Source organism: Mobula birostris, chromosome 4, assembly GCF_030028105.1.
Source record: "Mobula birostris isolate sMobBir1 chromosome 4, sMobBir1.hap1, whole genome shotgun sequence".
NCBI classification, from domain to species: Eukaryota; Metazoa; Chordata; class Chondrichthyes; order Myliobatiformes; family Myliobatidae; genus Mobula; species Mobula birostris.
The window spans coordinates 175,121,419-175,149,214 of NC_092373.1; the positions used below are offsets into that span (position 1 = coordinate 175,121,419).

A 27,796-nucleotide genomic window follows, 5' to 3' on the forward strand; every position below is an offset into this window, starting at 1 on the left:
TACTGTTGATAGGTCTGTATATCTACAACTCTGGTTAACATAGTTTCATTTATAGGATTGTTTACACTGTTGGATGACTTTGGGAAAATATCAGGTTATAAAAATAAATGTAAAGAAAACGCAGGTTATGTCCCTAAATTATACACCATCCAAAAAATTGCAGGATACATATGATCTTAAGTGGGAAGCTAAATCATTAAAATATTTAGGAATAACCCTGCCGAAGGATCTTTCAACACTGTCACAGGTAAATTATGGGCCATTAATCTCAGAGATAAAAGCAGATATGCATAGTTGGAACCTTATCCCCTTTTTAAGTTTAAATTCAAGGATAAATACTATAAAAATGAATATTCTTCCTCGGTTATTGTATCTTTTCCGTACTTTACCGGTGGAGGTGGATGATAATCAATTCAGGGAATGGGACAAATGGATTTCCCGCTTCATTTGGCAAGGAAAGAAACCTAGAATTCGATATAACACCTTACAGTTAGGGAAGGAAGGAGGAGGTATGGTTCTTCCTTGCCTGACAAATTATTTTTATGCCTCACAGATAACCCCTCTGTTATATTGGTGTAATAGGGAATATAAGGCTAGATGGAAGGAAATAGAATTTGGATTAGTTGACAGTTTTCCTCTTCAGGCCTCAATAGCTGACAAAGGATTGATGGCCCAGTTGGAAAAATTTAAAAACGCTTGGATAAATCTTACATTAAAAGTATGGCAGAAGGTGGTTAATTCATGTGGAATTAATAACATGTTAAAACTCTTTAGATGGTGTGCATATGATACCGAATTCCTTCCCAACAGAGGAGATAAAAGATTTGAGCTATGGATAAAGAAAGGTCTTACAACCTACCTCTCATTTATAGATAAAAGAGTATTACAAAGTTTCCAAATCCTGCAGGACAAACATGGCCTAGAACATAATGACTTTTTTTAGGTACCTTCACGATAAAACAAATCTCATTGATTCTGATGCAATTTCATCATTGAATCAACTGCTTTTCTTAATTAATTTAGATAATTAGTTTAATTGCTCTATTTCCAGCCCATTGTTCTTTCAGTGACACAGATTGTACTCGCATATGCTGCAAGGTTCAAGATTTATTATGGCAAATTCACATTCAAAATAAACAAAAAATTTTTCTTGAAGAGTTAACATTGGGGAAAAAATGAATATCAAGATTTGAACTGTTCAACAAAAAGACAACACATTAGGCAGATGGATGAACCCATCTAGTGCACCAAAGGTGGCAGTGTTCATGCTACATCCTGTTATTAAACAATAGTACATTAATGTACTTTGAATGTCAGAGGTAGGTCCCCCCCCCCACCACACAGAAAATGGTGGGTGCCTGAAACCATTGTCACGGTGGGGGTAGAGGCTGATACATCAGGAACACATGAATTAAAGAAGAATTGAGGCTTATGGGCTGTGTTGAGGAAAGGATTAGATTGATCTTGAAGTAGTGAGAAGATCAGCACAACATCATGGGCCACAGGGCCTGTACTGTGCAATAATTTTCTATGTTCTAGAATTGTGGACACAGTTTAGCACAACACAGAAACCAGCCTTCCCCCACCCCCTTGTACTGTCTACACCACTCACTGCCTTACTAAAGCAGCCAGCCATCCTGGACACTATATTTCCCTCTCCCATCTGGTAGATGATACAAAAACCTGAAAGTATGTACCACACTGCTCAGGAACAGGTTCTGTCCCACTGTTTTAAGACTGAATTGTTCACTACTACAATAAGGTGGACAACTGACCTCACAATCAACCTTATGATCTTGTACCTTTACTGTCTACCTGCAATGTACTGTCTCTGCACGTTTAACATGTTCTGTTACTGTTTTAACTTGAACTGCCTCAATACATTATGTAATGAAAAACTGATCAGCATGAACAGCATGCAAGACAAATTTTTCACTGTACCTCTGTACATGTGATAATAAACATTCCAATTAAATCCTTAAATATTTTGCATTATTTACTATTTATATGTCAGCAACCTGTACAACATTTTAAGGCACCTCAGCCAAGCAGATATTATTTGTTGATCATTAGATTTGCACTTCTATTAATGGCCAAAAGCACAGTGGTGTCCAATGTTGTAGGAAACAGGATGATGTGGGAAAAGGAATGAAAAAAAAACTTTAACTGATATATGGCCTTGGACGTTGGGATAGGAAGTGAGGATTGGGGAGTTCAGAATCTCTAAGGAGCACTAAAAAGTAAATGTATCTCTTGTGCTCTATTAATGTTTGCTGATCTTTGTTTACTGTACAAATGCCCAGAAATTACATCACCAAACACTCAAAAGTTCATTACTCAGTCTGTATGCCAAGTTGACACATAAAATTACCTCATCTAAAAGGACAGAACACTCAGCCTACAACCAAAATAGGAAAAAAAAACTTAAAAGAAGAAATTAATTCTCAATTAAGCAATCTACTTCTATTCTTGTCAACAAAGAATTCAGGGCAGATTGAAAATTTCACAAAAAGAATGTTTGTTACGAATTCAATTCCTTGCTTGTAATAAAGCATTTTAGAATTTAATTTCCGGTCATCTCTTTGGAAATAACAAATCATTCTTAAATTTTCACAGGACTTTCATAACTGTTATTGACAAGGTTGATCAATGAAAAATTGAATAATTAAATGAGTGGAAGCTCTTAATTATGGAATACAATAAATATAATAATATAAAAATATTCAGTTATAAAATAGCCACTTGAAAGACAGTAAAAAATTTAGTGACCACAAAGGACTACATCTGATCCTATACTCAAATGTATATTTACCATTTTGTCCTTGATTTCAATCTTTACTCTGTAATTAGAATTTCTAATCTCTGAGGAAACAAGAGGCAGATGAAACTCGCGCGGAATAACTCAAGGAGTCAACTGATGGAATTATAAAGTTATCAGCAAGATTCACTTATAAATTTGAGACATGAATTTGTAATAGGAAAAATTAACATGCTGACCAAGATGCACCTTCCAAGCTAGTTCCATTTGCCAGCTTTTGGCCCATAACCTTACCAACCCATGTATTTGTCCAACTGTCTTTTAAAGGTTGTTATTTTACCTGCCTCAACCACTTCCTCTGGGAGCTCATTCACACAGGTACCACCCTCTATGTAAAAAAGTTGTCTCTTAAGTTCCTCTTAAATCTTTCCCTTCTCCCTTAAACTTATGCCATGTAGTTCTTGGATCCCCAACCCTGGAAATAAGACTGAGTGCATTCACCCTATCTGTTCTCCGCATTATAGTACACACTTTTATAAGATCACTTCTCAGTCTTCTACACTTTAAGGCATCAAGCAACAAGAGCAAGGATAGAAATAGTCTCATTTCAATTGAAGGTGAAATCTATGTTTGCTGAAGTTCGACCCAGAAATGAGTATTTGTGCAACAAAAAACCACCACAGGTTTCACATGCTAGGCCTATATTTGAGCCTGATCACATCACTTAATAAGAACATGTTTTTTCAAAGTCTTGTATAAAATTGTGTCTTAGGCTATATTTTTGCTTTGGTTTATGGTTTTTAGTAACTTTACTAAATAACATTAATTAAAACCAATTTACAACCTTTATTAAATTAAATCTACTGAAACTACCTTTAGAAAAATTAAATCTTATTTTGGCTTAAGCCAGTTATTTAACAGAAATATATTGTTTGCCTTATGAAATCATAAAATTTATGAAAGGGAAAGAAAGATTAATTTTAAGAAAGGCAAGCTAAGCTTAACTACCCTTTTTTCTGCTCAAAGAAAGGTTGGCTAAAAATTCATTCTCTACTCAAAAGAGCATTGACAATTATTTTTGGATTATTGTATCTAGAACTTGCTGATCATGCTAACATACCGTGAGTGTAGATATAACAACTTTTTACACAGGGGTTCCCCAAGACCTGGAAATAATTTCAAGGGTTCCTCCAGGGCAAAAAGGTTGAGAAAGACTAGTCTAAAGAATAAAGTCCTAGCCTGTCCAATCTCTCCCTACAACTCAATTCCACAAGCCCTGGTAACATCCTTGTACAACTTTTCTGCACTTTCTCCATTTTAGCACCTTTCTCATAGAATGACCAAAACCGAATACTCCAAATGTGGTCTCACCAGCGTCCTGTACAACTACAGCATGTCTTCCCAACTTTTATACTCAATGCACTGACTTATGAAAGCCATGTGCTTAAAGCCTTCTTCACCATCCTTATCTACCTGTGACTCCACTTTAAGTAAACCCCCTGGACCCTGCCATTCACTGTGAAAGTCCTAGATTTGACTTTTGAAATGCAATACCTTGTACTTAACTGAATATGCTATTTCTTTGCTTTTTTACTCAACTGATCAAGATCCCCCTAAATTTTTGATAACCTTCTTCATTGTCCACTATAATACTTACCATACTGTCATCTGCAAACTTACTAACTACACCTTGTATATTCTTAACCAAATAGTTGATATAGACGACAAACAAGGGGTCCCAGACCAAAACCTGAGGTACACCACTAGTCATGGGCCTGCAGTCCAAGAAACAACTTCCACCATCACCTTCTGCTTTCAGGTATCAAGCCAATTCTGTATGCAATTAGACAACTTTTCCTAAGAAATCTAACCTCCAAGGATTCGCTTGATCCCAGCAGTACCTGGCCTATGCTTCCTTTTTCCTGGCCAGGACCCCAATTTCCCTTGTCATCCAGGAATTTCTACTCTGACTATTTGGGGGTACATTGTACAATCCCAAAAATGTGATTATACTATTCTTATTTCTCACCTCCACCCATATTCGTAAGGCCAGTGATGTTGTGGGGATGGAACTGGACTCTCTCACGGTGGTGTCTGAAAACAGGATGCTGTCTAAGTTGCATGCCATCTTGGACAATATCTCCCATCCACTACGTAATGTACTGGGTGGGCACAGGAGTACATTCAGCCAGAGACTCATTCCTCCAAGATGCAATACAGAGCATCATAGGAAGTCATTCCTGCCTGTGGCCATCAAACTTTACAACTCCTCCCTTGGAGGGTCAGACACTCTGTGCTGATAGGCTGGTCCTGCACGTATTTCATAATTTACTGGCATAATTTACATATTACTATTTAACTATTTATGGTTCTATGACTATTTATTATTTATGGTGCAACTGTAACGAAAACCAATTTCCCCCTGGGATCAATAAAGTATGACTATGACTAAAGCCTCACTGAATGATCCTTCAGTAATTTTATTTCTGACTACTGATGTAACACTCCCCTTAATCAAAAATGCAACTCCCCCTTTCATCTTTCCTCTGCCTCTATCCCACCTAAAGTAACTGTACCCTGGAACATTAAGCTGCCAATCTTGTCCTTCCCTTAGCCATGATTCTGTAATGGTTATAATATCCCAGTTCCACATAGCTATTCTAACCTTAAATTCATCTGCCTTACTTGTCTGACCCCTTCTCAGAAATAAATGCAATTTGATCCATAGGCTTTCTGCAATCCTGGCCATTCTCCTGCCTATCATCCCTATTCAACTTACTGTCAACTGACTTCTGCATCACTTTCCAACCTCTCATTTGCCTCCCTGGTGCTTGGGATTCCAACCACCCCCACCTCTACCAAACTAGTTTAAATTCACTCCTGTAATCAGCCTGCCAGGATGTTGGTTCCTTTACAGTTCAGATGTAACTCATCCCTCTTGTACAGATCACCTCTGCCCCAGAAGAGAACCTAATGATCCAAGAATCTGAACCCTGTCCCCTACACCAATTTTTCAGTCATGCATTCATTTGCCATATCCTCCTATTCTTACCCTCACTAGCATGTGGCACTGGAAGTAATCCAGAAAGTACTACCCTAAAGATCCTGCTTTTATCTTCTTCTTAGATTCCCTGTATTAACTTCCCAGGACTTCATCCCTTTCTCTACCTGTGTCATTTGTGCCAACATGCATAACTACTTCTGGCTGCTCATTCTCCCTGCCCCCCCCCCCCCGCCGAGAATATATTGTAGCCACTCTGTTACATCTGGCACCAGGGAGGAACACACCATTCTAGAAGCTCTCGTGGCCACAGAATCTTCTGACCACCCTCCCCCCCCACCCCAACTATCGAGTCTCCTATCACTAGAGTCCTGTCTGATTTCACCCTTTCCCACTAAACCTCAGAACTGGTCCAGGTGCCAGACCTGGCTGTTGCTGCCTTCTCCTTAATAGTCATTCTTCAACCCCCCTCACCCCGCCCCCCAGAGTATCCAAAATAGACAACGGCCACAGGGGAATCCTGCAATCTTTACCTTAACCCTTTTCCATTCCTGGCAGTTAGCCCATACTTTAGGTGTGACCACCTCACTGAAACTCCCAGCAGCTCAGGTGATCCTGAGTGCATTCATCTCCTTCAAGTGGTAAGTCAGGAGTGGTAGCTGGATCCATTTTTCACAGTTGTAGTCCTCAGGGGCATGGAAGTCTTCCTGATCCCCACATCATGCAGGGAGAGCACGCTACTGGTCTGAACAGCCACCCTGAATCCTGTGTGTAATGCCCTGGTTAAGATTTCTACTGCTATGTTGTGAGGTAGCTCATATTAGCAATTTTCTGTAAAAGCAATGCACCATGCAAGTATGTTTTGGCTCGGCTAAGACAAGGAGCCACGTTGCCCAACTTAGGATGAAGCCAAGTTGGAAGGAGAGAAGCTGCCTACCTATCTTTTCAGATTGGAGAAATTGCTGCATTGTTTGCGCCAAAGGAGGCATTCAACTGTCTGAGAGAAATGCTTGAGGGTGGAACAAGTTGTGAAGAGCACACTGTCACATGACGTGATTGCTTTACATATTCAAATGGCCTGCAAGATGCACCCTCCTCCATCTTTTACCAAGTTATTGGGAGAAGTTAGAGAGAAGGAAAACATGATTGAGAAGTGGAACATTTCTAAAAACCAAGTAGTGTCTTCAGTGGTAGCCTCTGCTGCTAAAGTGACCCTTGATGCCACAGAGGGAGAGCTTCTGAGGAATAAGGTGGAAAACCTTCTGCTGAGCTGACTCGATGGATGTCTGCTAATGTTTCAGCTAAACAAGACACAACCCAAACCACCTGTAGAACTTACAACGCAGAGGAATGCTGCCTAAAGGGTGTCTTGATTAGAGAGGCGACCGATATTTTCTGTTACAACTGTGGAGAAGATGGACACTTCAAGCGAGACTGAGGGACAGGAAAATCTTCGAAAAGTAGGTCAATGGTTAATCAAACAGAGAAGAGGCAAAACTACAAAGGGACCCAGTAATTTCCTGGCATATTTACATATTACTATTTAACTATTTATGGTTTTATTACTATTTATTTATGGTGCAACTGTAACGAAAACCAATTTCCCCCGGGATCAATAAAGTATGACGACGACGACTATGACTACTACCACCACTACTACTAGAATGGGCTGGCATCTTGGAAAGGATACATTCCAATCAGTGTATCAAAGGAAATGCTAAACTGCAAAACACTATTCTTGAAGGTTTAGTGGGACCAAACTCTGATGCATCCATACGGATTGTAAATGTTCATGCTAGAGCAAAGTCTGTATATGAGCCCCGGTGAAAGGGTTACATTTGTGGGGCCTAGTCCGGGATTGCTGTGTGAATGTTGTTTAAGGAATGATTAAGTGTTTGTGTGTTTAAGCCAGTGTTTAAACTAGTGTTTATGGAAAGTGAAGTTCTTTATTATGGTATTTTATTATGGATGCCACGGGGATTAAAGTTTGGTGCGACTCCAAAAGAATATCCATAAGTAATGCTTATGTTCTGAGAGGGGTGAATGCCCAAATTCCAGATAAACTGCTACTAGGAGTACGGAGCTCTGTAAAAGTGTTGTGAAAAATTACCTTGATTGAATGGTATTTTGACCAATCAGCTGGCAAGGATGTCATGTTAGTCCAAGCTACCAGTGACATAACTGAAGTCACAATGCCTGATAAGATAGGGGAACCTGGAGAGGTGGGGCCATAGGCAGTGCACATCGCTAGAGAAATGGGGGTGGGGGAGGAATGTAGCTGAGGGTGAAGACTTTAAAGACAAGTTGCTCTCGTTTCTGCGAAGTGAGGGAAGGGAGTTGTCTGATGTGAAAGGTCTAATGGGTCCTTCAGCAGTTGATTTAAATTCTGAGCTGGATGATAAACGCGAAAGCATACCTTCAGAGAGCCATACTTGACACAAGTTCTCATGTTACTTTGCTTTATAGATCCCTTTACAACTTGTATTTGACACATTTACCATTAACGCCACTCAGCGCTCTTGGGATTTGGGGGCTTCGTACTGATGAGTACCCACATGATGGTAACTTGCCATTGATACTGAGTTTTCGGAAGCAGATATTCTTGAACTGAAACTATTGTCGCACCAGTGTTGGTCTGCCCAGATCCAGTTGAAAAGGGTGAAGCTTCCATTTTTGTGGGAACAAATACTTCCATTGTGAGAAGGTTCGTGGTAGGATGCAAGGAGAGAAATGGAAAGAACTTTTTGAAAACCTTGTCCATTCACTTTGTGTTTATAGCTGCTTTTGAGAAGGTGCAAGTTCCTTTGAAGCCGGATGATGGGCAGAAACAAGGAACTGTATGGCACATCCAGTCTAAACCTGTCATGTTACATTCTGGAGAGTAGCTAGAATGACAGGAACCCCCAAATTTGCTGGAATGCCCAGCATCTCGGCCATCCAGGTGGATGCTCCTGGTGATCAGGAAGAAGAGTCACACTTACCTGCAGGAGTGCTGGTGAGACCTGAACTGCAGAAATCTTCAGCTGTCTATGCTAACAGGATAACAGTGATTGTCAGGAACACCTCAGGAAGAGATATTACCCTCAGACATGGAAGGCTGATTGCCCATCTTTTTTTCTGTGATGGTAGTGTCTAGTGTTCTGGTGAAAATGGAAGAGAAACAGTCTACTGGATCGAGGAAGTTGACATCAAAGTCACCAATTGCCTGAGGAATGGAAAAGGTGATTAACTGAGAAGTTGGAATGCAAAGATGTCTTTTCTACTGACGAGTTTGATGTTAGTTACTCCAAGAACACTTGTCATACTATCAGAGTAATAGAGGTCACAAACACCTTTCCGAAAGAGGTCTTGCTAGTTAGCACCAGCTGAGGTTGAAGATGTGCAGCAGCACCTGCTTAAACCAAAGGAAGCTGAGTCAGGGGGCAAGGGGTGACTGAGTCACCAGGTATAAGTGATAGACAAGTGGAAGCATCCTCTAATAGACAAGAAAGGTCACAAGAAGTGCCCAAGGCTGAAGAAGCTGATAAGTATGTCTCAGAATCAGGGAATCCCCAGATAAGCTAGCAAATGATGCCCCGAGGAAACAGAGTGTTGCGTCCATCACAATAGTTAGATATGTTACTTCCATTTACAAATGGATTAGGGGGTCTTGAAATCACAAAACTCACTTGAATAATGGTCATTAATATTGGTTTAATAAATTCCAAGTTCATGAAGACATGACTATCTTTGGTAGAGGGAGAGTGCAATTCCCTTGTTAAGATTTCTACTGCTGTGCTGTGAACACAGAAATCTACAACACATTATAGGCCCTTCAGCCCACAATGTTGTGCCGACTGTGTAATCTACGCTAGAAACTGCCTAGAGTTTTCCTAGCGCATAGACCTCTATTTTTCCAAGCTCCATGTACCTATCTAAGAGGTTCTTAAAAGACCCAAATGTATCCGCTTCCACCACTACCACCGCATTCCACGCATCCACCACTGTGTTGAAAACTTACGCCTGACATCCCCTCGGTAACCATTTTCAAGCACCATAAAACTATGCCCCCTCGTGTTAGCTATTTCAGCCCTGGAAAAAAGCCTCCGGCTATCCACACAATCAATGCCCCTCATCATCTTATACACCTCTATCAGGTCTCCTCTCATCCGCTGTCGCTCCAAGGAGAAAAGGTCAAGTTTACTCAACTTAGGCAACATCCTTGTAAAACTCCTCTGCACTCTCTGTATAGTATCCACATCTTTTCTGCAGTGAGGTGACCAGAACTGAACACAGTACACCAAGTGGGTCTTGTATAGCTGTGAGGTAGTTTATATTAGCAGTTTTCTGTAAAAGCAGTGTGCCATGCTGGAAAGCATGTTTTGGTTTCAGCTGATAAGAAGCCACTTTGTCCAATTTAGGATGTTTGGGCACACGTTCCAGGAGGAAGGAGAGAGGAAGGAGAGAGAAAGGACAGAAGTTGCCAGCTTTACCTTTTCTGGTTGGAGAAACTGCTACGTTGTTGGTGCCAGTAAGGGGCCATTCAACTGTCTGAAAGAAATTGCTTGAGGATGGAGCAAGTTGTGAAGGGTACACTGTCACATGATGTGATTGCTCCACATATTTGAATGACCCGCAAGATGTGCCCTCCTCCATCTTTTACTAAGTTATTCAGAGAAGTTAGAGAGGAGGAAAACATAATTCAGCAACAGAATGCTGGGGCCGTTGTGTGCTGGGGCAGCAGGCTGAGGGTAGCAGACACCAACAGAATCAACAAACTCATTCGTAAGGCCAGTGATGTTGTGGGGATAGAACTGGACTCTCTGACGGTGGTGTCTGCATGCCATCTTGGACAATGTCTCCCATCCACTACATAATGTACTGGCTGGACACAGGAGTACATTCAGCCAGAGACTCATTCCACCGAGATGCAACACTGAGCGTCATAGGAAGTCATTCCTGCCTGTGGCCATCAAACTTTACAACTCCTCCCTTGGAGGGTCAGACACCCTGAGCCAATAGGCTGGTCCTGGACTTATTTCCTGGCATAATTTACATATTACTATTTAACTATTTATGGTTTTATTACTATTTATTTATGGTGCAACTGTAACAAAAACCAATTTCCCCCAGGATCAGTAAAGTATGACAATGACTATGAATATTTCCAAAAGCTGAGTAGCATCTTCAATAGTAGCCTCTGCTGTTAAAAGTCACCCCTGATGCCCAGAGATGCAGCTTTTGAGGAATGAGGTGAAAAACTTTCAAGCTGAGCTGAGCGGTAATTGTGGAAAAGATGGACATTTCCAGCGAGATTGTGAGGGACAGGATTATCTTCAAAAAGTAAGTCAGCGGTTAATAAACAGAGAAGAAAAGAGGCAAAACTACGAAAAGGCTCAGTAAAGGAATGAGCTGGGGTCTCGTAGTGGATAGTTTCCAATCAGTGTATCAAGGGAAATACTAAAGTGCAAAACACTATTCCTGAAGGTTTAGTGGGACCAAGCCCTGATGTATTCATACGGATTGAAGGTGTTTTTGCAGAGCCAAGTCTGTATACGAGCCACGGTGAGAGGGTTACATCGATATCTAAATAGGAAATTCAAGGAACCTTACCTATACCTCTACTCACTGAAGCCTCACAAGTTAAGACTTCTCTACTTACCACTCAAACACTCTCACAATGGCTGCTCTGCTAAAACTTGCTTTTCTTTTATTAGCTGATGTCTCACAATTAGCCAATCAATCAGAAATGCTTTTCCAAAAAAAAACTTTAGCCAATCAGAAACACACATCAAAGTTGCTGGTGAACGCAGCAGGCCAGGCAGCATCTCTAGGAAGAGGTGCAGTCGACTGTACCTCTTACTAGAGATGCTGCCTGGCCTGCTGCGTTCACCAGCAACTTTGATGTGTGTTGCTTGAATTTCCAGCATCTGCAGAATTCCTCGTGTTTGCGAGCCAATCAGAAAGGCCAGTTTTTAAGCAGCAGCAGGAAAATACACCTTCTGGCTCTTAGAACTTCAGTTTATTCTCATATAATCAGGGTCTGATGAAATTCCTTGCTCATGTGAGGCACTTAGAGTAAACAGTAAACAGGTAATTAGACTGATACCAGGCTTTATGGAGAAGCAGCAGACAATTACAAGTTACTTCATAGTTACTTTAAGAGCTGCTTCTTTGTGAATTCCACAGTGAAAAAGGTGTTAAGTTCACTCACAGGCCTAGATGTCATATTAAACAGCAGAATTGAGAAAACAGTCCAATGCGCAAAGTTTGCAGATGACACAAAAAGTGGTGCCATTATAGATAATGAGGAAGGTAGTCCAAGGCCACAGCAGGATACAGATCAGATGGAAAGTTGAGTAGAGTGTTGGCAGATGGAATTCAACCTTAGCAAGTGCATGGTAATGCATTTTGGGAAGTTAAATAGGAAGAGGGGAGAGAGTAAACAGTAGCGTGCAAAGGAATATTGATGAACAGTAGAACCTTGGGGTTTGTTTGTGGTTCTCTGAATGTGATGAAAGAAAGCATACAGCATAGACATTAGAGATTTTGCATTAACACATACAAAATGCTGGAGGAACTCAGCAAATCCATGGAGGAGAATAAACAGTCAGCATTAGGGCGGAGACCCTTTAACCAGATTCATGAGCATTTTGTTCATGTTACTCAAAGCATACAGCATGCTTGCCTTTATAAGCTGGCAAAAGTTGAAATAAAAGTTGGAAATTACATTGCAACTTCACAAAACACTGATTTGATCACACTCGGAATATCAAGTGCAGTTCTGGTCACCACCCTATAAGAAGGGTGGATGAGCTGGAGATATCGCAGAAGTGATTCACCAAGATGCTGCTTCAATTGAAGATCTTTAGTTCTGGAAAGAGCTTGAATAAACTAGGTTTGTTTCTCTTGGAATAATGGTGACTAAGAGGTCACCTGATAGAACTATGCAAAATTATAAAAGCTGGATAAGGCAGATAATCATAATGCTATTTCCACAGTAGGGAGAGAGCACAGTTTTAAGGCAAGGTGGAAGAGTTTTAGAGGGAATCCAAGGTAAAGTTTTTTGACACAGGGAGTAGTTGATATTTGAAACACACTGTGAGTAATAGTAAAGGAATCAAATAAATGTAAGACTTTATAATAAAAAACAAAGATGCAAAAACCAACCACATAAAATATTACAGCATTAACTAAAAACTAGGTGAAAAATAATCGTTAAGTGAAAGACCACACTTACAGATGCAGAGAACAACCATGAAAACTGAGTATGTCACTAATTCTCGCAGCATGTTCTTCAGGTATCTTTCTCTGTTGACAGTCTGATCCTCCATCAGCCGGGTTCCCCATAAAGCTTTAAAAAAAGTACACACAACAATGATTTAAACTATTGACTATTAAGGCACCATTTTTAGCAGTATTGAATAATTAAAACAACAATTTAATGCAGGCACGTAAACAGAAAAAAAAAATCAAAGTATATATAGACTACATAACACTTTAAAGCAGAAATAAACAGGTCAGAGTCCATGAAATTTATAACATTTCTAAAGTTTACCACTGGCTGGTTTGATAACGACAACTGTGCAGTAATGAAAACCATTTAATGTTGAAGGCAAAGCCTGTCAGAGTCCCTCTCACTCTAGAACACAGAATTCATATACAGTGAGGAGTTGAGGAAGATTAATTTAATGCTAGATTCTTAATACTTGTTAACCCTTGTCAAAGCATGGAGTCCATATCCACTATCAAACCAATCTACACTATCCTTTTTTTTATATATATTTACAGTATTGTTCCTTTATTCCCATCACCTCTCCCTAGATTCTACCATTCACATTTACAGTAGTCATTAGTCAATTAGAGATACAGCACAGAATAGGCCTTTCTGGCACTTCGAACCACACCGCTCAGCAAACTACTCCCTCCCCCCCCCCCCCCCATTTAACCCTAACCTATTCACGGGAAAACTTACAATGACTAATAAATCTACCCAGTATGTCTATTGCCTGTGGGAGGAAATGGGAAGACCCAGAAAAAGTGCATGCATTCCAGGGAGAGGACAGAGACCCCTTACAGAGGATCTCAGAATTGAACTCCAAACTTTTATACCCCGAGCTGTAACAGTGTCACACTAACCGCTATGCCACCTACCAAATAGCATGCTACTGTAGTAGAAGAGGAAACCCACACAGTCACAAGTAGAAAACGCAAGCTCCACACCAGAGATCAGGAACCAACCCAAGTTGTTGGTGTTGAGATCTAGCAGCTCTACCAGCTTAATCACTGTGTATTTTAACAGGAATGAACAAGCTCCAACCGCTTTACCTTGACCACCCAATGTTATAAAATACTAAGATGTATATAGTGAGAATGTTGACTGATTTATATTTATACCCACAATTTTATTTTGTTGTTGGAAATATTTTAAGCGTGATGTTTTGTCTGAATCACCTTCATTTCAGGTTTTATAAACTGGAGCTACTCTGAGCAAGCAACAAGTTGAGGGAAAGGAAAGAATGAAGAAAGAAACACTGGAGGCTGCAATACAGTGCACGTGTAGTGGATGAGAGACCAGTGTGCAATAAACATCTGAGGCCAGTGAGCTTGCCCCAAATCATCAAGAAACACTGCATTCATTTCAGACTAAATAATCACATACTTGAGGTAACAGAGGAATTTGATGAAGGCAAACAGTGGTTGTTGTCTATATGGGTATCATTAAGGTTTTTGACATGTTCCTGCATTGTATGACGGTCCAAAAAAATTAAAGCACTAAGAATCAGAGATTGGCTCGGTGATAACAGGCAAAGGGTAGTGGTGAATGGATGCTTGAACTAGAGGTCATGGGTTAAGGGTGAAAGGTGAACTATTTAAGGGGAACATCTTCACTCAGAGGATGGTGAGAGTGTGGAATCAGCTGTCAGTGGAAGTGAAGTATTTGAGTTTGATTTCAACATTTAAGAGAAAATTGGATAAATATATGGATGGGGGGGGCAGGTCAATGGGACTAGGCAGATTAATAACTTGTCACAGACTGGATGGGCCAAATGGCTTATTTCTGTGCTGTAGCGTCTAGGACTGTTTTTCTGACTGGAAATCTCTAACAAATGGTCTACCACAGGGATTTATCATTAGGGAGAATACAGGGGGTATGATGTAGGGGTAATTATTCTATTATGGATTTACTGAGCATGTCTGCAAGAAAATGGATCTCAGGGATGTATATGATGACATGTGTACTTTGAACTTTGAAATTTTGATGATTAATATTTGCAGATTACACAAAAATTGGTGGTCTTGGATAACAAAATTGTTTAAAAATACTGGACATAGGTCAGCTGAAAAGTTAAACTGAGTACTGGCAGTTGAAACTTAATCCAAGTAAATGTGAAGTAATGCAAACTGTGGGGTCAAATTCTGGAAAGACAAAGTAAATGGCAAGAACCACAAGAGCACTGTTGTATAGGGAGACCTTGGGGTGAAAGTCCATAGCTCTCTGAAAGTGATTACACAGGTGGAGAGGGTATTGAAGAAAGCACTTGATATGCCTGCTTTCACAGGCCAAGACATCATATAAGAATTGGGACGTCATGTTGCAGTTGTGCAAAACGTTGGTTAGAACACATTTGGAGTAAAGACTGCATAGTGCATTAATGCCTTCTGGAATGTAGGAGACTGAAAGGTGACCTTGTAGAGCTTTACAAAATTATAAGTACAGACAGGATGTAAATTCAGAATCTTTTTCCTAGGGCAGGAAAGTCTAGAATTACAGGGCACTCTAAGGTGAGAAGTGGAGAAATTTAAAGATGATCTGAGGGCTAAGTACTTTTTTTTTACAGGAAGGATGATGCATATCTGGAATGAGCTTTTAGAAAAGGTAGTGGAGGCCACTACCATTACAACATTTAAAAGGCATTTGGACAGGAAAGTAATAAAGGGATATGGGCCAAAGGCAGCAGATGGGATTAACGCAAACATGCATCATGGTTGGAATAGACAAGGTGGACCACAAGAGCCGATACTGTGCTGTACATTTTTGTGATTCTATGATATTAGGCTTTGATGTTTGGATTAACCAGAATAACTTCTATATTGTTGGGTGCAACTTGAATATTTTTAGACAAAAATACCAATTTGGAAATTTGTTTAAAATAATGGATATACAACTTCTTGAATACATATTGTGTGGCAGTGAATTTACAAAAGTTAGTCAGAACAGAAAGATGTTGCCAGGCTCTCCTTTGTGCTTCACTGCAATTGTATATCTCTGAATTGCACCCAAAGTAGTGTTGGGGTGGTGGAAACAAGTTATCCCACATTCTCCTCGTACATGCAATGTTACCCCAGCATTGATGAACTAATTACCTGCCGAGTTTCCTACATTACAGCAACAGGAGGAACAGAAGCCTTAGGTCCCATACCACCAGGTTCAGGAACAGATTTTACCCTACAGCTATCAGCCTCCTGAACAGACCTGGACAACTTCACTCACAACTCTGAACTGACTCTACAATATACAAACTCTTTATAACTCATGATCTCAGTATCATATTTTCATTTCAATAATTTGTCTTCTTTTGCACAATGTTTCTTTATCAGTCTTTATGAATGGTTTTTCAAAAATTCTATCGTATTTCTTTACTTTCCTGTAAATGTCTGCAAGAAAATGAATCTCCAGGTAACATATATGTATTTGATAATATATTTTACTTTGACTTCCAAGCTTCTTCATTATCTGTAAAGTGCTGTGGGACTTCCTGCAGCCATGAATGACACTTCAAAGACACGAGTTTCACTTTCATCCATCACTTAGTATTTCCCAACAAGATCTACAGTATTGTGAAAAAGTCTTAGGTATCTATAGACAGGATACCCCAGACTTTCGCACAGTACTGTATTAACTTTATATATTGCACTGTATTGCTGCTGCAAAACAAAAACAACTTTCATGACATATGAGATTATTCATGACAGATGATAAATGTGATTCTGATAATGGACTTCTATTGTGGACTCAGAGTGGAAAAGGGGGCAGGAGAAGGGAATCATGGTTAGGAAAGGGGAAAAGAAGAGGGATATACCAGAGAGACATTCTGTAATGATTAATAAACCAATTGTTTGGAATCAAGTGACCTTGCCTGGTGTCTCAGGGCTGGGTATAGCTGCACCCGTGCCAGGCTCTGCCCCTCGCACTCCTCCTCTGCCACCCATCCCTCACCACTCCTGTGGTGTTCCATTCTCATCATTCCCAACATCCTCTGATCCACCAGATTTACGAACTTGCTCTCCATTCTATATTGACAAATAGAGTACTGAGCAAAAGTCTTAGGCACCCTAGCTATATACATGTGCCAAAGACTTTTGTGAAGTAACACGTTCATCTTATAAAATTACATATCTACAAAATTCAAACTCCTCATATATCTCTACAACATTAATATTGGTGATGATGCCAATTGAATGAAGTGTTAAAGCAGGAATGAGTCACCTCTAGCAGGCTGGTTGGTATCTGTCCAAATAACGGTGTCTCCAATGCTATGCTATATCCACATAATGGAGACGTAATCCTTCAGCTAAAATCAAATTGCTGTAAACATACCAATGCAATCTAATTCCTACTGAACCCAGTATTGTGCAGTTGACTCCCTATGATGCCTTTGAATCATCGAGCTCCCTAAAAAGGCTTCTACTCTGATTACAATTTACAGAAAAATTCTTCTGCATTTTGGATGAAAATGTAAACTAAGATTCTCGGCAAGTCCAACCTTGGTTCATCTATCATCAAAGATCCTCACTACCTAGCCCATGCTCTTTCCTCACTGCTGACATTAGGTAGAAGCTACAAGAGCCTCAGGACTCGCACCACCAGATGCAAGAAAAGTTAGTACCCCTCAACCATCAGGCTCTTGAACAAAAGGGGATAACTAAACTCATCTATTGAGATGTTCCCACAATCAATGATCTCACTTTAAGGAAATCACGGTGGTATATGAGGTCCTATTATGAGTACTTAGCATCAATATTTACAACAATGAACGTGGAGGATGATAGGGAGTTCAATGTAGAGTGTGCTAATTTGCCAGGGCATTTCAAGATACTACAGTTCAATGTACATTTATTATCAAGGAATGAACAGTTGCAAGAAAAAGTTTGTGAACCCTTTGCAATTACCTGGTCTTCTGCATAAAATGTGGTCTGATCTTCATCTACATCACAACAATAGACAAACACAATCTGCCTAAACTAATTAACACAAACAACTATACTTGTCATGTCTTTATTGAACACATTGTGTAATCATTCACAGTAGAAGCTGGAAAAAGTATATGAACCCTTGTAGTTAATAGCTAGTAGAATGTCCTTTAGCAGCAATAACCTCCACCAAACTTTTCCTGTAGCTGTTGATCAGATTTGCATAACAGCAAGGACCATTCCTCCATACAAAAAGTTTTCAGTTCATCAATATTTCGGGGATATACAAGCTGTAAGGAATCTCAAATGACCTAGGACACAGGATAGTTGGCACTTCCAGCATTTCCTATGAATGTGGAGCAGCATGCATCAGCCAGACAATGGAAACCCGCATCAAGGATCATAGAAGGTGTATCGTTTTGGGTTACTCAAAGAAATGGGTGGTAGCAGAACACTACATTCTCAATGGCCATAGGATTCACTTTGACAGCACAAAATTACTGTGCTGCACCAATGGATTTTGGGACCGCCTAGTGAAGGAAGCCATTGAAATAAAACTAGAGGAAAAGAATTTTAACCAAGACTAAGGTTTCACTCTAAGTAAGAACCCGAATTCAATAGTAAATAAAGTGGGACAGCAGAAACCTGATTCCACGAGGACTAATCAATCAGGAGGGATGGACGACAAGGGTATACATACCACCAGACTAGACATGCCCAGGCATCATCCCTGATGAGGATGGCACAGTTTGTCATCGCAGCATTGGTTAAAATCATACCTGTACCCAGCTGGAAGCCAGGAAAGCACTAGATCCTTTTTTCTGGGATACCTTATATGAACAGCCCTCCTCAGGTCATGCCACAGCATTTCAATTGGGTTAAAAGCTGAACTAAGACTTGGCTATTTCAAAACGCGAATTTTCTTCTTTTTAAACCATTCTGTTGTTAATTTAGTCTTGTCTTTCAGATCATTGACCTGTTGCATCAACCAACTTCTATTAAGCTTCAGGTGACAGACCACTACCCTGACATTCTCCTGTAAAATGTCCTGATACAATTTTGAATTCATTCTTTCCTCAACAATTGCAAGGTATCCAGGCCCTGAGGTGGCAAAGCAGAATGATGCTTCTTCCACCATGCTTCACAGTTGGGATGAGGTTTTGATGTTAGTGTGCAGTGCCCCTTTTCCTCCAAACATAGCGGTTTGCACTTCTGCCAAAAAGTTCAACTTTTGTCTCACTGGTCCACAGAACATTGTCCCAGTATTGTTGTGGGACACCCAGGTGACCAATCGCAAACTTGAGGCATGTGGCAATTTTTTTTTGGAGAGCAGGGTTTCCTTCATGGTGTCCTTCTGTGAACACCATTCTTGTTCAGTGTTTTCCTTATAGTGGACACATGAACAGACTTTTGCAAGCTCTAGAGATTTCTGCAGGTCTTTTGCTGTTACCCTGCGTACTGTTACACCTCCTTCAGTATTGCGCATTGTGCCCTTGGTGTGATCTTTGCAGGATGTCCAATCCTAGTTTAGGCAGTCACTTAGATAAAGATCAGACCACAATTTTATGAGTAATTAATGCAAAAACCAGGTAATAGAACCCTGAGATTTGTCTCCTTACAGGCAACCACGAATCAAAGAAACACAATAGAACCCACTAAAGACCGTCAAACATATAATCTACAGGAAAAAAAGAACAAATCATGCAAATAAAAAGCAAGCAAATAACATTCACAACTACAGTTCATGAAAGTGAGTTCACAGCCATGAAGCTAGTCATCACTGCAGCCTGTCCAGTAGCCCATTAGTCGGAGGCAACAGCCTCATTCAGAGCAGAGATAGGTAAACCTGGCTGAGCAATGAGACAAACACAGGCCTGTCCCCGACACCCTGACCTTTTCAATCTAGCCCAGTACTTAAATCAGGCAAACATCGATTCATTCCTTACTGCCAGATTTGGGCCCTGCTGCTTCGAAACACTCTCAGGTCACTTGAAGAACATCAAGTGCCCAAGGGCTAATGGAACGTACGCCAGGTTACTGAGAGAGCCAAGAGATGAGATTGCTGGAACCATGACCATTATCATTGTGTCCTCTCTATCACAGGTGAGGATACGGAGGACTGGCGAGTAGCTAATGTTGTTCCATTATTCAAGAAAGGAAATAGGGATAATCGTATAACCTATAGGCCAATCAGTAGGAGGAAAGTTGCAGCAGAGGATCCTTAGGGATAGGATTCACAAGCATTTCGAAAACTATGGCCTAATTAGGGAGAATCAACATGGCTTTGTGTGGGACAAGTTGATTTTTTGGAGGAGATGACAAAGGTGATTGATGAAGGTAGACCTGTGGATGTTGTCTATATATTTTGAGTTAGGCATTTGACAAGGTCCCCCCATGAGAAGCTCATTCAGAACATAATGTGCACGGGATCCATAGCATATTGGCTGTCCATAAAAGATAGATAGTAGTGGTTGATGGGCCTTATTCTGGTTGAAGGTCTGTGACGAGTGGTATTCTGTAGGGATCTGTACCAGGCACTCTGCTGTTTGTGATATATAGAGACGATCTGCATGAAAATGTAGATGGGTGGGTTAATCAATTTGCAAAACATTGGTGGCGTTGAGGATAATGTAGAACACTGGCAAAGAATAGTGGGATATAGTTGCAAATATGGGTGGGAAAATGGCAAATGGAGTTTAACATAGCTCAATGTGATGAATTCCACTTTGGGTGATCAAATGTGTAGAGAGAGTATACTTAATGCCAATTCCCATAACTATGCTGATGTATAGAGTAGTCCAAAAGTAGCTTCCTAAAAGTAGTTACACAGGTCGATGGGGTGGCAAGAGGAATATGCCATGCTTGCCTTTATTAGTCAAGGAATTGAATTCAAGAGTCAGGAAGTTGTGTTGCAGCTTTATAAAACTCTAATTAGGTTGCACTGGAAGTATTGTGCTCAGTTCTAGCTGACCCATTATGATTTCAGGAAAGATGTTGGGGCTTTGGAAGAGTGCAGAAGAGGCTTACCAGGATGCTGCTTGGATTAAGGATACGTGCAATAAAGAGAGGTTGGACAAACCTGTCTTTTTTTTCCTAGATCAGTGGAGGCTGAGTAAAGACCTGAAAGAAGTTTATAATATTACGAGAGGCATAGAAAGAGTAGACATTTCCAGTACCATTTTCCCCCAAGAGTTGAAAAGTCTAATACTAGATGGCACACATTTAAGGTTAAAAAAGACAAGTTCAAACGAGATGTATAGGGCAAATTGTTTTTTTTATTAATACAGATACTGGCGGGTGCCTGGAATGCACTGCCTGGGGCAGATGCCATTAAGATAAAGACATTCAAGAGGCTCTTAGATAGGCACATAAATCTGAAAGGAATGGAAGGACATTGACATTGTGTATGCTGAAGGATTAGTTTAGTTGGGCATTTGATTACTAATTTAATTAGTTTAGCACAACGTTATGTGCTGAAGGGCCTGTTCCTGTGTTGTGCTGTTCTAAATTCGACCTAATATTAAAAAAACCCCGAGTTTTCCAGCCTTTGAGCCAATCAGTCACAAAATGAAATGGATTAACCAGCTATTAACCTTGCTTACGCAGCGTGCGTAAAAATGATCTACAGAACAACAGCCGTTGTGGATCAAAGTATTTTATTGTCTGTGAAGTGCCTTAGGTCTGAGACTCGATAGCACAATAAAGTATTCTCATTTAATTTAATAAGAGGTTTGGCATAATGATCACATTTCATGATTCATTGTTTAGAACTTTTAAAACATAAATATAACCTAGTCTGATTTCCTTAAATTTAATAAAGTTACATGGAAAACAGAGCAAACCACTATCAAAATTTTATTTCTAGGCTGAATTATACAACAGATCATACTGTACTAAACAATATATTCAGCAGATGAAACTTTCCTGTTGCCTCACACTTTCTATCCTAACGTTATCATGCGTACTTAAAAGTGCCAAATACAAATTCACTGATGACAACACTGCTGTTGAAGGAGACTGATCAGTCAACACATGTAAGCAAGAACAGGACACCTGTTTGAGTGGTACCGCAAGTCTTGCTCAACATCAGAAAAACTAAAGAGCTGATTGTTGATTTCAGGAAGGGCAAGGAGGATAAGTATGCACCAGTTTACAATGGGGGAAATCAGCGAAGGAGAGAGTCAGATATTTTAAATTCCTAGGTGTTAACATATCAGACGATACGTCCTGGGCCCAGCATATAGATACACTCACAAGGAAGGTGCGCCAGGGTCTTAATTAGGAGGTTCAGCTTGTCATCAAACACTCTCACAAACTTCGACCAATGTACTGTTAAAAGTCTGCTACGGCAATTTGAATGTACAGGAACGCAAGAAGCTCTAGAGTGTAAAAGATTCAGCCCAATACATCGTGGGTACATCCTTCTCCACCTTCAGTGGTATCTCGACAAGATCCTCCCTCAGCAAGGCAATATCCATCAAAAATCATCATTTCAGCTACGTCACCTTCTCACAGCCACCAGGTTCAATAACAGCTACTTCCCTTCAACTGTTCCGTTTCTGAACCATCCAGCACAACCCTAATCACTACAGTTTAGCAACTCCACTTTGATCACTTTGCACTATAATCAATTTACTTGGTTCTAGTAGTGTTCTTTCTTGAATGATTTTGTTTAATTTATGTTTCTCTTGTGAATGCTGCTTATATGATGCTCTGTGCCAGTGTGCTGCTGCAAGTAACTTTTTCATTACACCTGTGCATAAGTTTACTTGTGCATATGACAATAACTTTGACTTTGCTCAACCTAATCCAATCCAATGCAAATATGTTGTTGCCCTGCCTCACACAGTGACACTTTCTGGCAGGTTTGCCTTTGGACTTGTCCCCTTCAGCTCCCTGAGATGGACCGCAAATTCAATATGCCAATTCTGATTCCATTCAAACTGCATCTATTCTGGAAGGTGGGGTCTGGTGCTTGATTAAAATACTGCCAAAATAGTTTCATCCAAGGTTCCGGCATAAGAAGGTGCTGTATAAGATCAATCAAAGGTATTCCAAGGAGTTGCCATCACCTAAAATTGAGTTTAAACACTTATTACCTGTCCATTTTTCCCAAGAATTTGTGTACATTTCAGGTAGATAATACCAACAGTGATTATTTGTTATAGCTTGTGTGGACCAATGCATGAATCAGTGGACCTTTTATTCTCTGTCACTGTCATTCACAAAATAATCAGTTAACATTTCAGCTGTGTTTTATTACAATGTGCAGGTCTGTGTCAATGTTCACAATATAATTTATGGATTTAGTACATTTCAAATCTGTATTTGCTTTGTGCCCATAACATAGTAAAATTTCCAAAACATTCTACATTACCCCGACATCTCCTCTGTACCTACTTCTAAGCATCTTAAAACTATGTCCTCTTGTGCTAGCCATTTCAGCTCTGGGAAAGAGCCTCTGACTATCCGCACGATCAATGCCTCTCATTATCTTGTACACCGATACTAGTGGGAATTCTGAGTGACATGACTCATTTTTATTTGGGAAAGCAAGGACTGATTAGGGATAGTAAACATATTTTGTGCACAGGAAATCATGTCTCAAGTTTTATGAAGTTGCTTTTGAAAAGTCAGCAAGTGTATTGTTGACACTAGGCTGCTACACACTAACTGTATTTCAGCAAACCATCAAACTAAGTCAGATGGTCAGGAAGGAGAGAACACATTGGATTTAGGGTGAGCTGGCCAACTGGATACAAAATAATCATTGGTATTAGGAAACAGAGTGGTAGTAGAGAGTTGCTTTTCAGATTAGAGACCTGTGGCCAGTGGGGTACAGCAGGAATCAGTGAGTCCTCTGCTGTTTGTCATACATATTTGATAAGTTGAAAAAGAATGTAGGCAGCAAGACTAGTAACTTTGAGACAAAACCAAAATTGGTGACATAGTAAACAGCAAAGTAGTTAGTCTGCACCTTTATTCCTTCTACCAAAGTGCATGACCAATCACTTCCCAACATTGTATTCCATCTGCCACTTTTTTGGCCACTTTCCTCATCATTCTAAATCCTTCCGCAGACTCCTTGCTTCCTCGAAACTATCTGCTCCTCCACCTATCTTTCTATCATCTGCAAACTTGGCCACAGAGCCATCAATGTCACCACTTTAATCACTGACATATAATGTAAAAAGAATTGGTCCCAACACTGACCCTTCTGGAACACCACAAGTCAAAGATGTAAACTAGTCACTGGCAGGCAACCAGAAACGGCCTCCTCTATTCTCACTCTTTGCGACCTGCCAGTCAGCCAACCTTCCATCCATACTACCATCTTACCTATAATACCACAGGTTGTTATCTCGTTAAGCAGCCTCAATAGCAGCACTTTGCAAAGACTTTCTAAAAATCCAAGTACACAACATCTGCCAATTCTCCTTTGTCTACCCTGCTTGTTATTTCCTCAAAGAATTCCAATAGTTTTGTCAGAGAAGATTTACTCTTAAGGAAACCTGGCTTCCTTCAGACTATTTTATCATTTTATCTAAGGTTACAGCACGGTATTGAATCAACCCTGTTGAACTCTAGATATTTTATATGTCTCTGTGTGATCACTACTCATTCTTCTGAATACAGGCCACTACAGACCTAGCCTACTTTGTCTTTTTTCATACAACAGGCCCACAACCTCAGCAACTAACTACACTACCTCAAACGCCCAAGAATCCTAAACTAATCCTATTTTATTCTCCCCACATTCCCTTCACCTCTCCCTAGACTCTACACAAGGGAGTTTACACCAGTCAATTGCTCTACCCAATTTGCACATCTTTGGGTTGGGAGAGGACACAAAAATATCTGGAGGAAACATACACGGTCACAGGGAGAACTTGCAAACTCTGCACAAGCAGCACGAGGTCAGAAGATTGAACACAGGTCAATGGCACTGTAAGGCAGCAGCCTGCCTGCTGCACCACTGTGCAGTGATAGATATTTTATTGATCCCAAAGGAAATGACAGTGTCACACATTACAAGTGCACAGATATAAATATTAGAAGAGAAGGAGAAAGAATAAAAAATAAGTTACCACACGGTCTAACGGGGGGGGGGGGGGTATCATTTCCCTGGCTATAGGTTGACTCATTATAGAGCCTAATGACCGAGGGAAGAATGACCTCATATATCACTCTTTGGAGCAGCACAGTTGTCCTAGTCTATTACTCAAAGTGCTTCTCCATTCAGCCAAGGTAGCATGCAGAGGGTGAGAAACATTGTCCAGAATTGCCAGGATTTTCCATAGGGTCCTTTGTTCTACCAAACCTATACACAATATAGACACAGACACTGCAAGTCTCACCCTAAACAGTCCTTCAATGTGATGCAGATCTTCACATGTGAATTCATCTGTGTAATTTATTGCATCCAATGTTCTTGAACAGAAAAGCCTACAGAAAGTAGTGGATCCAGCCCAGTCCATCATGGTTAAAGGCCTCTCCACCATTGAGTACATCTATAAGGAGCGCTGTTGCAGGAAAACAGCATCCATCACTAAGGACCCCCCCCCCCATTCAGGCCTGCTCTCTTCTCACTGCTGCCACCAGGAAGGAGGTACAGGAGCCTCAAGATCCACACCACCAGGTTCAGGAACAGTTATTATCTTTCAACCATCAGGCTCTTGAACTACAGGGGATAACTTCATTCACCCTCACTCACCCAAACACTGAACTGTTTCCACAACCTATGGACTCACATTCAAAGACTCTATCTCATGTTCTCAATATTTATTGCTTATTTATTATTTTTTTCTTTTTGTATTTGCAGAGTTTCCTGTCTTTTGCACACTGATTGCCCATCTTATGTGTGGTTTTTCATTCATTCTATGGCATTTCTTTGTATTTACTGTGAATGCACACAGAAAATGAACCTCAACATAATAAATTGTGACATATTTGTACTTTGATAATAAATTTATTGTGAACATTGAACAAGTAGGGTCTCCCAGTTGCCAGCCTTTTAATTTCACTTCCCATTCCCACACCGAAGTCTGTCCACGATCTCCTCAATTGCCAAGTTGAATCTAGACACAGATTAGAGCACACCACCTCATATTCCACCTTGGTAGTCTCCAAACTGGTGCCATGAAAGTCGCTTTCTCTAACTTCTGGTAACCAAACCCCTCTGTCCCCTTTTATTCCCTTAACCCAATAACCCCATTATCCCTTCGGCTCTCCCTCCCTGCCCTCTCAAACTGCCCATCAACCACGCATTCCTTCCAACAGTTCTCCTTCTCACTGCTTCCATGGTCCACTGTCCTCTCTTATCAGATCCCATTTTCTCAGGCACTTTGTCTCTTCCAGCTCTCATCTCCCAGCTTCTCACATCAAATGCTACTCTCCTGTCCCTCACCTACCTCTCATCAAACTCACATGAATCCACTTACCACCAGCCAGCTCTTGCTCCACCCATTTACACTGGCCATCTCTCTTTCCTTACAGTCCTCATGAACAGTTTCAACCTGAAACATCAATTTTCAGCCTCTTGCAGAACAGACTGCAGATGATTGAATATGGAACACACAACCTGCTGTAGGAAATCAGGTGGTCAAGTAGCATCCACAGAAGGAAAGGAATTGTCGACGTTTCAGGTCAAAACCCTGCATCAGTCTGCAACATTGCACCTTGATGCAGGCTTCTTGACCAGAAACATCAACACTTCCTTCCCCCACAATAGGTCCACTGAGTTCATCCAGCAGATTTTGTACACAATATACCTGGCGCTAACCAAGTCAAGGAGCATAATGAAATTTAGTTCTAAATTGCGAATAAGGATTGTTGACCAGAAACGTCAGTGCTTTTTTCTCTCATTCCACATACCCCATCTAAATTGATTGACTTGTTGCGTGTATCCTGCGCTCTTTGATTTATTTTCAATTATTACACTCAGGTGCATAAGACAGCTCCAGGACTTGGTGCCTCAGTGGATCACAAGATTGCACTCACCTCGGATCTTGCGCAGGATGGTGCGGCCACAGCCCGGCCGGCTACTGTACTGGGCCTCGGGGCTCTGGTCAGGGTACAGACCAGCGGTCCTGGCATTGTGCCGGACATTGTACCCGGCTGGGAGCCCGCTGCCGGACACGGGGCTAGGATTGCTCGGCGCCCCAGACTCGGCCGCCGCAGTCCAGTCCAGCTCCATGTCCAACTCCTCATCCGCGGGCTCGTAGCCCGGGTTGTCGCGACTCCACGCCTGGCGGCCCGCACCTCGGCCCCCGCCCACCGTTTCTTGCCGGCTGTCCGCGCTCCGCACTCGGCTCATCTCCAGTTGCTCTCCGCCCGACTCCTGCAGGCGGGAGCCAGCCGAGGAGAACCCGGGCTGAGGACGCACCCGGGAGCCCATCCTCGTCTGGGCTTTCACCCCAAGGGCCCTGGCCGCGCGTCTCCTTGGCAACTGGGTAAGCCTAAGGCCTCGCCCACTACTGGACTCAGCCTACACAGTCGCCGGGCACCCTTCACAGTGGCCTCGAGTCTCCGCTCGCCATCCACAAGCCGGCCAGATCAAATCGCTGCCCGACCCAACATCACGTCTGACAACTTGGGGACGGCCGCAGGAAAACTCCAGGTCCCCCGCTACTGCCAGCTCCCGACGTGACGCACTGATTGACACCTGGTCCAACCAATCATAGCCTTCGTTGGCGGCGTCCGTGAAATTTTTGGTCAATCAATCAAAACTGACACCCGCCGCCACCTTCCATCGTGATGTTATTTACACTCCAGACAATGTGGGGGCGGGCGTTTCTACGTCACGCTGATTGATGTTTGGTTTGATCAATAACGCAACAGATTCTGCAGATGCTGGTAATCGC

The 27,796-nt window shown here is 41.2% G+C and overlaps 1 protein-coding gene across 2 annotated transcripts in view; it reads right to left on the reverse strand.

Moving 5' to 3' along the window:
• pkd2 (polycystic kidney disease 2) overlaps positions 1-27,573 on the reverse strand; it is a 57,990-nt gene extending 30,417 nt beyond the window's left edge. The window contains exons 1-2 of one of the 2 annotated variants that reach the window (XM_072256539.1): positions 26,934-27,573; positions 12,979-13,092 (exon numbers count right to left, since the gene is read on the reverse strand). In XM_072256539.1, the coding sequence (XP_072112640.1) occupies positions 12,979-13,092; positions 26,934-27,330 (511 nt within the window). In that variant the 5' untranslated portion in view covers positions 27,331-27,573. Of the gene's footprint in view, positions 1-8,740; positions 8,946-12,978; positions 13,093-26,933 lie in introns of those variants that run through there. The other variant, XM_072256540.1, reaches the window with a different exon arrangement.
• Between the last annotated feature and the right edge of the window lie 223 nt (positions 27,574-27,796).